This window comes from Hypomesus nipponensis, chromosome 17 (assembly GCF_054491055.1).
Source record: "Hypomesus nipponensis isolate SF chromosome 17, ASM5449105v1, whole genome shotgun sequence".
Lineage (NCBI taxonomy): Eukaryota > Metazoa > Chordata > Actinopteri > Osmeriformes > Osmeridae > Hypomesus > Hypomesus nipponensis.
This window is the reverse complement of record NC_140377.1, coordinates 1,887,842-1,902,500: the sequence shown is the minus strand read 5'-3', so window position 1 is coordinate 1,902,500 and position 14,659 is coordinate 1,887,842. Positions and strand designations below refer to the sequence as shown.

The window sequence follows — 14,659 nt, the reverse complement described above, 5'->3', positions numbered from 1 at the left end:
CCCTCCCTCCCTCTCTCTACACTCTCTATCCCTTCCTCCCTCTCTCTACACTCTCTATCCCTCCCTCTCTCTACACTCTCTATCCCTCCCTCCCTCTCTCTACACTCTCTATCCCTCCCTCTCTCTACACTCTCTATCCCTCCCTCCCTCTCTCTACACTCTCTATCCCTCCCTCTCTCTACACTCTATCCCTCTCTCTACACTCTCTCTATCCCTCCCTCTCTCTACACTCTCTATCCCTCCCTCTCTCTACACTCTCTATCCCTCCCTCTCTCTACACTCTCTATCCCTCCCTCCCTCTCTCTACACTCTCTATCCCTCCCTCTCTCTACACTCTCTCTATCCCTCCCTCTCTCTACACTCTCTGTGTGTTTTCCTCTGTGTGTGTGTGTGTGTGTTCCTCTGTGTGTTGTGGCTGGCTGACAGACTAGGGAGGGCTGGTGTATTTGATGTCTCATGTCTTACAGTCACACTAATCCCCAGGAGAGGTGTGGGCAGGCACAGAGGGTCTAATTGGTGCGGTGCTGTTACTGAGACTGGAGCACTTCTGTCTGGGTGGGAAGCTGCCGCTGTTGACAGTGTGTGTGTGTGTGTGTGTTTGTTCCTCCACCCCCAGGTTCTCTGCCCTCCACCACGCTGCTCTCACAGGAACCACCGAGCTGCTAGCTCTGCTGCTAGAGGCCCAGGCTACTGTAGACGTCAAAGACAGCAATGGTACCTGTCTGTCTGTCTCTCCTTTCTCTCTCTCTCTCTCTCTCTCTCTCTCTCTCTCTCTCTCTCTCTCTCTCTCTCTCTCTCTCTCTCTCTCTCTCTCTCTCTCTCCTTTCTCTGTCTGTCTGTCTGCTTTGTGTGTGTTGACGGTGTGTGTGTTGACAGTGTGTGTGTTGACGGTGTGTGTGTTGACGGTGTGTGTGTTGACGGTGTGTGTGTTGACGGTGTGTGTGTTGACGGTGTGTGTGTTGACGGTGTGTGTTGACGGTGTGTGTTGCCCCTTGCAGGCATGCGTCCTCTCCACTACGCAGCGTGGCAGGGCAAGGCTGACTCTGTGCTCACCCTGCTGAGAGCCGGAGCAGCGGTCAACGGAGCCTCCCTGGACGGACACATCCCCCTGCACCTGGCCGCGCAGTACGGACACTACCAAGTGGTGAGTGGACACACACACACACACCCGGACAGACACACACACCTGGACACACACACACACACCTGGACACACATCCCCCTGCACCTGGCCGCGCAGTACGGACACTACCAGGTGGTGAGTGGACACACACACACACCCGGACAGACACACACACCTGGACACACACACACACCTGGACACACACACACACCTGGACACACACACACACCTGGACAGACACACAGGAACTTAGTGAAGGATTTTTCTTTTTGTTCTGATGTGGCCCCCCCAGCCTGGTCCTGTACTGATGTCGTAGTGATCAGGCTGTGTTGTCCGTAACCAAGTGTGTGTGTCCCTGGTTACGGGAAGGCCAGGTGCATGCTGGTCTCTTACGTCATCTCTCTGGGCTCCAGCTCCAGAAACATGATGTGCATGACTGCACACTGCAGCCCCACTCACACCCTGTGGACCTGAACCAGGGCTCTGGGCTGTCTCTGCTGAGTGGGTCACTGTGTGGGTCTGGATCTGCTCTGTTTGTGGATGTGGGTATTTTGGGTATTTGGTGTATGTGGTGTGTGAGAGTGTGTATTCACTGTGTTCTCTCTCCTCAGTCTGAGATGCTTCTGCAGCATCAGTCTAACCCCTGTCTGCTCAACAAAGCCAAGAAGACCCCTCTAGACCTGGCCTGTGAGTTTGGCAGAGTAAAGGTGAGTGAGTGTGTGTCTGGTGTGTGTCTGGTGTGTGTCTGGTGTGTGTCTGGTGTGTGTCTGGTGTGTGTCTGGTGTGTGTCTGGTGTGTGTCTGGTGTGTACTTCTGGTAGTGTTATTGATACATCACTGACCACCAAAGACCACAGCTGAATAAATAGACACACACACATACACAAGCTTCTCCTTTCATTCTTTCTCTCCTATGTGTTGAGCCTCTCTCTCCCCCTCTCTCTCTCTCTCTCTCTCTCTCTCCCTCTCTCTCTCTCTCTCTCTCTCTCCCTCTCTCTCTCTCTCTCTCTCTCCCTCTCTCTGTCTCTCTCTCTTTCTATGTCTCTGTCTCTCTCTCTCCCTCTCCATCAGTCCTTCCCTCTCTCAGATGTAAATGTGGTCATTGTGATTCAGTGGACAGTTGGGTCGTTTAGAGCTGCATGATTTCACCAAATTGATGGTTAAACTCTCTCTTTCTCCTACAGCTCTTGTGTGTGTGTGTGTGTGTGTGCGTGTGTGTGTGTGTGCCTGCATGTGTGTGTTTGGTCCTCAGCTGGTCTCTCTCCAGATCAGCTTCTCGTTAAGGATCTGCTGGTTTTCAGGAAAGACTTCTTGTGTTTACGTCTCACATTTGATCCATTTAGCCGAGTCTTTTATCCAAAGTGACGTACAACCAGTGCATGTAGGAAGGCCCAGCAGCAGATCCTGGGATCAGGAGGAGGAGGAAAGGGAGGGGCCTGGGTCACGTGGGTCTGAGAGGGAGGGGCCTGGGTCACGTGGGTCTTGAGAGGGAGGGGCCTGGGTCACGTGGGTCTTGAGAGGGAGGGGCCTGGGTCACGTGGGTCTGAGAGGGAGGGGCCTGGGTCACGTGGGTCTGACCTGGCTCTGTTGACAGTCCGCACACAGGGATGTGGATACAGTAACATACTCACCAGTCAGACGGTGGATTCATGGAGGAGCAGATGATAGGAGAGGGTTTATGTGTACTGTACACTATATAGATATGTTATCTATGGCTTAGTGTGAAGAGCCTCTCTCTCTGTCTCTCTCCCTCTCTCTGTCTCTGTCCCTCTCTGTCTCTCTGTCTCTCTCCCTCTCTCTCTCTGTCTCCCTCTCTCTCTCTGTCTCCCTCTCTGTCTCTCTCTGTCTCTATCTCCCTCTCTCTCGCTCCCTCTTTCTCTCTCTCTCCAACAGTGTTGAGGTGTGTGCCAGATGTTTACAGCAGTTTATGGTCTCTCTGTGTCTCTATATTACCTTGTGAGTGGGGGGGGGGGGGGTGTATTACCTCACTCTCAACTGTGACCCCTCCCAGGGACACTGCTAGTCCCCAAGGTCTTAAACCATAACAATGTGTGTGTGTGTGCACACGTGTGTGTGTGTTTCCGTTGCATCTTGGACTCATCACTCTTTGAATTGTCTTTCTCTCCCCTCTTTCTCTCCCCTCCTCTCTTTCTCTCCCCTCTTTCTCTCCCTCTTTCTCTCCCCTCCCCTCTTTCTCTCCCCTCCCCTCTTTCTCTCCCCTCTCCCCCTGCTCTTCCTCTCTTCTCTCCTCTGTCTCCTTGACTTGCCATCTTGATCTTTCCCTTGACCCCTCTTCTTTACCCTCCCCCAGGTCGCCCAGCTGTTGCTGAGCAGTAACATGATCGTGGCGCTGGTGGAGGGAGACAGGAAAGAGCCGTCAGACTCCAGCTTCAACACCCCGCTCCACCTCGCCGCCCGCAACGGGCACAAAGACATCATACGGTACGCCGATACAGGCCAGACTGGATGAAGAGACGCCCATCAGTCCATCTATTCATCCAGTCTGCCCTGTTCTCGCTTCTCAACTAACTTGTTTTGTTATAATCCTACTGAAAGTTTTCCACAACCTTGCCTCCTTCAGCATTCTGTCACGTCTGGGTTTTTGTTTTGAGAGAGAAAGTGACGGAGAGGGAGAGGGAGAGAGCAAAAGAGAGAGCGAGAGCGAGGGAAACAGGAACGTGTCATCCTGACCCAGATCTGCCTTTCCAGTTTCTCTCTGCTCTCTGTGGATCTAAACTTCCGCTCAGATAACTGCCTAACTGTCTGGAACCTCACACACACACGTGTGTGTATAAAAACACACACACAAAAAGAGTGAGAGTTTGCAGTTGATCTTCCTGTATGTTGTGTTCCTCTTGGTTTAGAACTGGGTTTAGTGTAATAAATATATACAAACCCTGAGAGTGGGACTAGTGTAATGTAGGGTTGATGGGGGTAGTAACCATAGCGACGTGTTCCCAGGTTGCTGCTGAAGGCGGGAATCGACATCAACAGGTCCACCAAGGCTGGCACCGCCCTCCATGAGGCCTCACTCTACGGCAAGACGGAGGTGGTCAAACTACTGCTGGACGTAAGTCACACCAAGAAACAGACAGAGGGACAGACAGGCAGACAGACAGGCAGACAGGCAGACAGACAGGCAGACAGGCAGACAGGTAGGCAGACAGGCAGACAGGCAGACAGACAGGACACAATCTGTCCATTCAGCAACACCGAACTGTTTTTAAGAAATGTTCATGTGTGTGCTGGCTCCTCTCTTCAGGCTGGGGTGGATGTGAACCTCCGCAACACCTACAACCAGACCGCCCTGGACATCGTCAACCAGTTCACCACCTCTCACGCCAGCAAGGACATCAAGCAGCTGCTGCGAGGTGAGGCCCGACTCAGCCCCGCCCTCTCCGAGCCCCGCCCTGTCTGAGCCGCGCCTCAGAGCATCCTGTCACCACGCTGGTGCACTTCCTGTTTCATCTCATATGAACCCAGGGGTTTATGGGAAGGGTGGAAGGGATCCTCTTCTTGAACTAACTTTGACTGTGTGTTGCTCTGTCTGTTTGTGTGTCTCTCTCTCTCCTCTCTCTCTCTCTCTCTCTCTTTCTCTCTCTCTCTCTCTCTCTCTCTCTCTCTCTCTCTCTCTCTCTCTCTCATCTCTCCTGTCTCTCCCTATCTCTCTCTCTCTCTCTCTCTGTCTGTCTCCCTCCACACACAGAAGCCACAGGTGTTTTGCAGGTGAGGGCGCTGAAGGACTACTGGAACCTGCATGACCCCACCGCCCTCAACATCCGCGCTGGCGACGTCATCATGGTAGGCTGTAGGGGTCAGAAGTCAAACCGCAACCTGAATCAGAGGGTGCTGGGTGATGCGCTGAAGATTTAAGTCGCCTGAACCTTCAGATGTTTAGTAACCTTCATTCGGATTGGCCAGTTTCCTGAAGTAACCGTGGCTGTGATTGGCTGTTGCTAGGTGCTGGAGCAGCATGTGGACGGGCGCTGGAAGGGTCACATCCACGACAGCCAGCGAGGGACGGACCGTGTCGGGTTCTTCCCCCCCTCTATAGTGGAGGTGATCAGCAGGCGCTCAGGTGACACACACACACACACCACAGCCACACACACACACACACACACACACACACACCACAGCCACACACACACACACACCACAGCCACACACACACACACACACACACACTGTAAGAAGGGTGCAGGCGGTCTGTAGGTGGCTACATGCATACAGTTCCCAGAATCCTTCAGTTGAATTTCCTGCATCCAGCCCATCCATCCCATGCACGCGTCCTCTCTCTTTCCTTTTCCCGCATCCATCCTTCCATCCATCCATACCAACAACCCTAAACCGAACAGTGTTTAAAATCCCTTTATATGTAGAACTGCTGCAGAATCTGTGCTTGATTGAACTTGTCTGGTGTATTCAAATCAACTCCCAGACAGGCTCAATCAAATGCAAAATATTCTACTTGAGGATTTTAGACATTACTAATGTCCATCTCTAACCATCGGCTTCAGGTAACCCTCTTCCTTCCCCTCCTCCCCTCTCCTTCCCTCCTCCTCCCCTCCTCCTCCTCCCCTCCTCCCCTCTCCCCCCTCCCCTCTCCTCCCCTCTCCTCCCCTCCTCTCCTCCCCTCCTCCTCCCCTACCCTCCTCCTCCCCTACCCTCCTCCCCTCCCCTCCTCCTCCTCCCCCCCTCTACTCCCCCCCTCTACTCCCCTCCTCCTCCCCTCCTCCTCTTCCTCTTCCTCCCCTCCTCCTCTCCTGTCCTTGCTTGTGTATACCAGTAGGGGGCACCCTGTCTCGCCATGCTTCCCTGCCCTCCCAGCGCCAGCAGACTCTCTCCAGGGCGCTGCTCTCTGGCTCCGCCCCCCAGACTGACGACTCCTACACTCTGTACGCCCCCGGCCCCGCCTCCCTCCTGGCTAACGGCCTGGGAGCCAACACAGGTACACGCACACACACATACTGAACACACACACAGGTACACGCACACACACACACGTACTGAACACACACACATACTGAACACACACACAGGTACACACACACACACACACGTACTGAACACACACACATATAGAACAAGGTCAAGGTAAACTTTATTATCCACAAGTAGGAAATTAATATGGTCACCATTACACGCTCCATTGTTAGATAGCCTGCTGCATACAAATAAAAACATAAATATGTAAATACAAAAGCATTAAATACAAAAACAGTTAACATTGTACCATATGTAATACATAAAAATATTTGAAAAAATAATTTAGCTGAATAATACAGCCTAATTGCTGTAGGCACAAAGGAATTGCTGTACCTTGTGGTCCTAATTATGAACACAGACGTAGAACACGTAGAACAGACGCAGGAACTGCTGCAGCCATGGTCGCTCACACTGTACTGCTGTTCTCCTGACGGCCACTGGGTAGCACCACCACACCCTGTCCTCCAGGACTAGCTCTGTCCTCAGCTGCTCTGGTCACCACACACTGCAGCCAGAAGCTGCATCTGAACACACACAGTGCTGTGCAGTGACACTCCAAAATCAGCACATCTCCACAGCCTGCCATCCATTCCTCAACACCTCGTCTCCCCTCAGCCCCCCTGCCTCAGCCCCCCTGCCTCAGCCCCCCTGCCTCAGCCCCCTGCCTCAGCCCTCTGCCTCAGCCCCCCTGCCCCAGCCCCCCTGCCTCAGCCCCCCTGCCCCAGCCCCCCTGCCTCAGCCCCCCTGCCCCAGCCCCCCTGCCCCAGCCCCCCTGCCTCAGCCCCCCTGCCTCAGCCCCCCTGCCTCAGCCAGCCCTGCCTCAGCCCCCTGCCTCAGCCCCCCTGCCTCAGTCCCTCAGCCCCCCTGCCTCAGCCCCCCTGCCTCAGCCCCCCTGCCTCAGTCCCTCAGCCCCCCTGCCTCAGCCCCTTGCCTCAGCCCCCCTGCCCCAGCCCCCCTGCCTCAGCCCCCCTGCCTCAGCCCCCCTGCCTCAGCCCCTTGCACCCTGCCAGACCGTGTTAGCTTGATCCTCCTAGCTGCCAGGCTCCGACACGCTGACTCACACTGTGCATGAACGAGGACACTGGCTGAGTGATGATGATGATGAGGAGGAGCAGGAGGAGGTTGAAGGACATGGAGAGGAGGAGGCTCCCAGCTGCCCTCCTGCTCTCAGCTCACTCATGCTCATCTCCTGCTGCTCTTGCTTTTCTCTGCCTTCTACCTCTCTTCTCTCCTCTCTCTCTCTCTCCTCTCTCTTCTCTGTCCTCTCTCTCTCTCTCTCTCTCTCTCTCTCTCTCTCTCTCTCTCTCTCTCTCTCTCTCTCTCTCTCTCTCTCTCCTCTCTCTCTCTCCTCTCGCTCCTCTCCTCAGCGGGAGACAGGAACAGCGTGGGCAGTACAGGAAGTGTGGGCAGTACCCGCAGCGCTGGGAGTGGCCAAAGCACAGAGAGTAGCCACGCCCCCAACGGGGTCCATCACAACACTGCCCCAACAGATTCCAAGGTAGGAGACCCTGTGTCTATCGCTCTCTCTAGCTCTCTGTCTCTAGATCTGTCTCTAACTGTCTCTCTCTCTCTAACTGTCTCTCTGTCTCTATCTCTCTGTCTCTATCTCTGTCTCTCGATCTCTCTCTAACTGTCTCTCTATCTCTATCTCTCTCTCTGCTGTCTCTGTATCTCGTCCCTCTCCCTCTCCGTGTGTCTCTCTCTTCATACTATCTGTCTTTTTTTCTTGTTCTCTTTCTCTCTACCTCTTACTCTGTCCCTCTTCTCTCCCCTTGTCCTTGTTTCTGTCTCTGCACTGGCTCTGGCCGGTGAGCGTGTTAGTCTGTTCTGGTGTCCTTGTGTGATGTACAGCATGGCTGTGTGACCTGTTATGTAAAACAGTGTGTTGTCGTCTGTGTAATAGTATTTGTCTGTGTTATGTTGCTGTGCAGACTGCGGTGCCCCCTGGTGGTGATGTAGGACAGACAGACACCAGCAGACAGCCAGACCAGATAGCAGGTACACTACTGCTCTCTCTCTCTCTCTCTCTGTCTCTGTCTCTGTCTCTCTCTCTGTCTCTGTCTCTCTCTCTCTCTCTCTCTCTCTCTCTCTCTCTCCCCCGCCCTGTCTGTCTTTCTGTCGCTGTCTCTCTCTCTGTCGGAGGTTCTCTCTCTATATATAAATTTATATCAGACTTGTGTGTGTGTGTGTGTGTAGCAGGGACTCCGCGCAGACAGATGGCAGCTATGCAGAGGCCTGGGGAGCAGGGATTCTCCCAGCACTTCATACGACCACAGCAGCTCCTGGAGGGCAAGGTGAGGGGGGGAGAGGGGGGAGGAGAGGGGTACAGAGCAACATCCACAGCCACGCTGAGACAGGGTCATCTCTACTGAGAGCAGGACAGGGTCATCTCTACTGAGAGCAGGACAGGGACATCTCTACTGAGAGCAGGACAGGGTCATCTCTACTGAGAGCAGGACAGGGTCATCTCTACTGAGAGCAGGACAGGGTCATCTCTACTGAGAGCAGGACAGGGTCATCTCTACTGAGAGCAGGACAGGGTCATCTCTACTGAGAGCAGGACAGGGTCATCTCTACTGAGAGCAGGACAGGGTCATCTCTACTGAGAGCAGGACAGGGTCATCTCTACTGAGAGCAGGACAGGGTCATCTCTACTGAGAGCAGGACAGGGTCATCTCTACTGAGAGCAGGACAGGGTCATCTCTACTGAGAGCAGGACAGGGTCATCTCTACTGAGAGCAGGACAGGGTCATCTCTACTGAGAGCAGGACAGGGTCATCTCTGCTGAGAGCAGGACAGGGTCATCTCTACTGAGAGCAGGACAGGGTCATCTCTGCTGAGAGCAGGACAGGGTCATCTCTGCTGAGAGCAGGACAGGGTCATCTCTGCTGAGAGCAGGACAGGGTCATCTCTGCTGAGAGCAGGACAGGGTCATCTCTACTGAGAGCAGGACAGGGTCATCTCTACTGAGAGCAGGACAGGGTCATCTCTACTGAGAGCAGGACAGGGTCATCTCTGCTGAGAGCAGGACAGGGTCATCTCTGCTGTGCTGCTCCTGCAGGATGCTGAGGCCATCTTCCAGTGGCTCAGAGACTTCCAGCTGGAACAGTACACCGGAAGCTTCCTCTCTGCTGGCTACGACGTTCCCACCATCAGCAGGATGACGCCAGAGGTGGGCTCTCTCTCACACACACACACACACACACACCATCACACTCTGTCACACACACACTATGCCCCACGTGTGCATTCACACACACACACACACACTCAAGTTAGTTTGTTTTGACTCCCAGGACCTGACCGCCATCGGGGTGACCAAGCCGGGGCACAGGAAGAAGATCTCCATCGAGATAGGCAACCTCAGCATCCCTGAATGGCTGCCTGAATACGTCCCTGTAAGACCTGGACCAGTGTGTGTGTGTGTGTGTGTGTGGATTGCTCAATCTCCCGTCAACAAACCATGACCATGAACTATGACCTCTATCGTGCCCCCCCCCCTGCAGGAGGACCTGTTAGAGTGGCTCAGTGCCGTGGGTCTCCCTCAGTACCATAAGAAGCTGTGTGACAACGGCTACGACTCCATCAGCATCGTACGAGACCTCACCTGGGAGGACCTGCAGGAAATAGGGATCACCAAGCTGGGTGAGAAGCATACACACACACAGGCGCACTTATACGTACACACAGACGCAAAGAAAACCTCCCTCACCCCCCCCCCCCCACACTCACACATCCCCCCCCCCCCAGGCCACCAGAAGAAGCTGATGCTGGCTGTGAAGAAGCTGTGTGACATCCAGAGAGCCCAGGTCCAGGCCGAGTGTGCCCAGGGACAGGGCTCCGGTCTGGGGCTGGGGACCCTGAGACGCAAGCCTCCTGGAGCCCTGCACCTGGTGACCATCGAGCCCCCAGACTCCTCCTCCTCAGACTGCCCCTCCTCCCCACACACCCCCAAGATGCTCAGCTTCCAGGTGAGCACGCAGGCGTGTTTTAGGGGCGTTTGTTGGAGCGTATTTAACCAGGCTTAGATAAACATGTCTAATACATTTACATTGAGTCATTTAGCAGACGCTCTTATCCAGGGCAACTTACAGTAAGTACAGGGACATTCCCCCCGAGGCAAATAGGGTGAAGTGCCTTGCCCAAGGACACAACGTCATTTGTTGTGCTCAGCCACCTGACTCCCGCACGTTATTAATCCCACATTAATAATGGGTGTGTGTTTGAACATGTTTTGGTGGTTTTCGATTGAACGTCAACAAGCTGCCGTTCTCGTCCCCCCAGGACAGCGAGTTGAGCGCCGAGCTGCAGAGCGCCATGTCCCGTCACTACGGAGGCTGCCAGGACGGCCTGGCGCTGAAGAGCGGCCTGCCGCTGGGCATCTCCCGGAGCCAGGAGAGCATCGACGGACGCTCCAGGGGGTCGGGACGCTCGCAGGACCCCCCCACCGCCTCCGTCTCCCCCCACAGCCGCTCCCAGGAGAGCCTCAGCAGCCTGGGCAGCGGGGAGGCCAGCCCCCCCCGTCAGAGGAACCTCCCGGAGGCCTGGGAACCCAGGAGGGGGGAGGCGGGCGGCGGAGGGCCCAAGCAGGTGCCTCTGGGCACGGCCACCGTGTTCAAATACCCCGCCCTCCCCGCCAAGCCTGGAGGTTGGCTGGGCTGCTCCCCTCAGGGCTCTCCCGCCCAGAGGGGCTTCAGCTACCTGCACTCCCACTGCGGGAGCACCGATCTGGGCCACGGCTCGCCCTCCAGGCCCCTGGGCCTCCGCCTCTCCACCCAGCACCACCAGCACCACTCCCACACGCTGGCCCCGCCCAAGAAGCGCGCCCACAGCCTGACGCGCTACGCCCTCTCGGACGGCGAGAACGAGGAAGAGGATGACGGCGAGTACCTGGCCCCTCCCCCCGGCGTGATGCCGTCCTACGCCACGCTGAGCCGCCGCCGGGGGCGGGGCCAACCGGGGAGGCTCGCCCAATCGGGCGCGGAGAGGAACGCGGGGGCGGTGGGCCGCAGCCAGTCGTTCGCAGTGCGCTCCCGTAAGAAGGGTCCGCCCCCGCCGCCGCCCAAGAGGCTGAGCTCTGTGAGCAGCAGCAGCGCCGGGGAGCAGTCTGACTGCAGCTCCGCGGCGCCCTCTCCTGGTGGGGAGGTGAGGAGCATCGCTGCCTCTCTCGAGGCACCCGCAGACGGAAGAAACCCGGCCTCCGGCCCTAACCGGCTGGATCTCCTTCAAGCGGACGCCCCCGCCCTCCTCCTCCTCCCCCCCAGCCCCCACGCGGAGGCTGCGGGGGGGAGGAGGAGGGCTCAGAGTGACTGTGGTCAAGGGCCGGCTGAGCCCCACCCAGCACCAGACCAGGAGCAGGGGGTCAAGTCTGACTCAGAGGAGGAGGAGCTAAAAGGTCAAGGGTTAGAAGGCTCCGCCTCCCCCCAGAACAGCTCCAGCGAGTGTATCCCCTTCGCCGAGGAGGGTAACCTCACCATCAAGCAGCGGCCCAAGGTGGGAGGCCCTCTGAAGGCAGAGAGCCCAGGGGAGTCCCAGGAGAAAAGCCGGCCTGCTGAGGCTAAGGCCCTGGAGGTGCCCGAGTTCAACCTGAAGGAGTCGGACACGGTGAAGAGGAGACACAAGCCCAAGGAGAGGGAGCAGGAGGAGGAGGGGTCTCCAACCAGGGAGAGAGAGGTGGAGGAGGGGGACCCAGGAAACAGAGACCAGGGCCAGGGCCAGGGTCAGGGCCAGGGTCAGGGCCAGGGCCAGGGTCAGGGCCAGGGTCAGGGTCAGGGTCAGGGCCAGGGCCAGGGCCAGGGTCAGGGTCAAGGGGAGGTCAGTCTCAGAATAACTGAACGTACTTTGGGGGGAGTAGACCCCCCAGTAGGATCCCCAGTGAAGCCAGCCCTCTCTCCCAAACCCCCCGCCACCGCTCCCAAACCCGCCAGACACAGTTTGGCCACAGCAGCTGCAGGTAGGATCTCTACCTGCACTTGTTACAAATAACACAAACTGGAGGTTTGAAAATCAGTTTTATTCACTCTTGCAAGAACTTGGTATATATGTTGACTCTTTGAATTGAAATACAAACTGATTTCCTTCTGCCATCCTCTTCCTCTCCAGCAGGGGCAGCCTCTTCCACTGTGAGTCTCAACGTGACCCAGAGTGTGGCCCTCACAGCCTCACCCTCGCCCAGCCGCTATCCCCAAGCAGCAGGCTCCCAGGCCCAGCCCACGCTGCCAAGCAAGCCCCAGGTCTGTGTGGTAGGCCCAGGCCCAGAGCAAGGCCGTGGACCAAGCCCAGGAGCTGGGGCAGGAAGGCAAGTGGTGATGGGAGGAGGAGCGGGAGGGACTGGAGCAGGAGGAGGAGGAGGAGGAGGCGTGGTGCACCAGCGCCTGGAGCAGACCAGCACCTCCTTGGAAGCAGCTCTGAAGGCTGTGGAGCAAAAACTCACCCTTGAGGACCTGGAGGAGCACTCTGATGGGTAGGAAAGGGAGGGGGGAGTGAGGGGGGAGAGGGATGGGGGAGGGAGGGAGAGGGGGGAGGGAGGGAGGGATTGAGGGGGAGGGATTGAGGGGAACAAAGTATGTATATGAATATAGTGGGATGGATGGATAGACTGATGAGATGGATGGATGGATGGATGTGCTGTCTCTAAACCACTTCTCTGTGTACCTCAGGGGGACCAACACCGTCAAGTCAGCAGGGAACATTCTAGATGACATCGGCAACATGTTCGATGACTTGGCTGACCAGCTGGACGCCATGTTGGATTGACCCCTGACCCTTCACCTCAGGAAGTACCCCTATGGAGGGACAAGATGTCGTTGTGCCAAGTTGCTCCAGTCTTAGTGTTACACCTCCCCTTAATATACTGAAACCAATCAGAAGCCTCCTGTACTGATAGACACACACTCCAGCCAATAGGAGGGTGAGAAGAGGGATAGGTTATAAACAATGTTGCTGTTTCCCGCCTTTTTGCTATGAACTCCTCTCATACTGGTCTGGTCTGGTCTGGCAACTTGGTCAATTGTGTTCTTTTTAAATGTTGTTTTCTCTTCCTTTCCTCTTTTCTCCTTTCTCCTTTCCTCTTTTCCTTCCCTCAGTCACTCCCTCTCTCTTTCCTTCCTTCCCTCTTTCCTCAAACATGGACCCAGCCCAGGATAGTATTGTTTAAGTAGGCTGTCCTGGGTGGAGTAGAGCACAAACACGCACACACAAGCACAAGTACACACACACGCAAGCACACACACACACACACACACACACACACAGTGGGGTGAGTCATACTGATATGTTCTGTCTGTCTTTTTCCTGTTTTTCATTCTATCTTCCTCTCTTTCCCTCTCTGTTCATCTTTACCGCTTTATTTTTCACATAAATATTCATGTCGTCGGTCTGACCATTTCAACTGTTCCTTTGCAAGATGTTTTTTTGTTGTTGTCATACTCTGTATGTATTTTATTATTATGCATTTTATACCATGTGCGTTTCATGTCGTCCATGCAGACGTGCCAGTTGGTTTGTCCTCGTGAAACTGACCAGTTTTTTGTTTTTTTTTAAATAGTCAGACCATCGGATATATATATATATATATGAATTTATGACTTTTGGTTTAATGAAGCTATGTAACTCATGTAGAACTACGTCATAGTGTTGTTCATGCAAAGGGAAAACACGTCAAACTTGTTCGCTTCTGAAAGGATACGGAGCAAACACTGCCAGCGTTTGGAAAAATGAAACCAGACCAATTTTAAAAACACAGTCAAAAACAACACACTTTCTGGGAACTGATTCTTCCTTTTGAGTTTAGAATAGTTAAACTAGTATTTAAAGTAGTATCTAAATATGTATATTGTATACTAAAGGTCTATATGGAAGCCAGCTTGTATGCTACCAAAGTTCTTTGTACAGTTTAATTTTTTTCCCCCTCAGAAAAAAAATATTTTTGGGGGAAAAAAATCAAGAATATTTCCTGAATTATCTTTTTTTCCTCAACCTTGTATCGTAAATGAAATGTAAAATTATATTGCCACGGTCACCTGAAAACGTAAGCTGTTACTTACACCACCTGAGGAAGCATGACCTCTGACCTTTCCGAGCAGTACGACCCCGGAGGGGGGCCCGGCCGTTCGAGACTTCCTGCTGTGTTGTCTAGGCAACTGTTCTTCCCAACTGTATGACTGGCAGAGAGAAATAAATACACCATGTTTTAAGTCGGATTGTTTCGGTCTCTACGACAATCGCAAACCTGGGTTCCACAGCCCTGTCTGTCTGTCTCTGTCTGTCTGTGTGTCTGTCTGCCTGCCTGTCTTACTGGCTGCTTAGCTTCCTATCTGGTTTGTTTCTGTTCATTTATGTCACTTTGACGAAGTTACAATTCAAGGAGACGCTTATGTGATGTAGAATTTATTACAATATAGAAATAGCATGTTTCTTTTACATACAATCCAATGCTCAATTAAAGTGATTCTCCTTGTCGTTCTCTAGACCAGACATACAAGCATACCATGAAAGAACAAATATGATCTTAAACAAACATGATATTAAAGAAAAACATAATTAGGTT

At 54.3% G+C, this 14,659-nt stretch overlaps 1 protein-coding gene across 5 annotated transcripts in view; it reads left to right on the top strand.

The window, feature by feature from the left end:
* Positions 1-14,306, top strand: part of caskin2b (CASK interacting protein 2b) — a 41,948-nt gene extending 27,642 nt beyond the window's left edge. Inside the window, exons 4-22 of one of the 5 annotated variants that reach the window (XM_084678639.1) lie at positions 617-714; positions 999-1,144; positions 1,735-1,830; positions 3,434-3,564; positions 4,084-4,192; positions 4,385-4,493; positions 4,838-4,923; positions 5,083-5,200; positions 5,912-6,073; positions 7,479-7,609; positions 8,043-8,109; positions 8,308-8,405; positions 9,173-9,283; positions 9,408-9,509; positions 9,618-9,756; positions 9,862-10,082; positions 10,396-12,064; positions 12,214-12,574; positions 12,771-14,306. In XM_084678639.1, coding sequence (XP_084534765.1) covers positions 617-714; positions 999-1,144; positions 1,735-1,830; positions 3,434-3,564; positions 4,084-4,192; positions 4,385-4,493; positions 4,838-4,923; positions 5,083-5,200; positions 5,912-6,073; positions 7,479-7,609; positions 8,043-8,109; positions 8,308-8,405; positions 9,173-9,283; positions 9,408-9,509; positions 9,618-9,756; positions 9,862-10,082; positions 10,396-12,064; positions 12,214-12,574; positions 12,771-12,867 — 4,051 coding nt within the window. In that variant the 3' untranslated portion in view covers positions 12,868-14,306. Of the gene's footprint in view, positions 1-616; positions 715-998; positions 1,145-1,734; positions 1,831-3,433; positions 3,565-4,083; positions 4,193-4,384; positions 4,494-4,828; positions 4,924-5,082; positions 5,201-5,911; positions 6,074-7,478; positions 7,610-8,042; positions 8,110-8,307; positions 8,406-9,172; positions 9,284-9,407; positions 9,510-9,617; positions 9,757-9,861; positions 10,083-10,395; positions 12,065-12,213; positions 12,575-12,770 lie in introns of all 5 variants that reach the window. The other 4 variants (XM_084678638.1, XM_084678636.1, XM_084678635.1 and 1 more) reach the window with 4 other exon arrangements.
* The last annotated feature ends 353 nt before the right edge of the window (positions 14,307-14,659 follow it).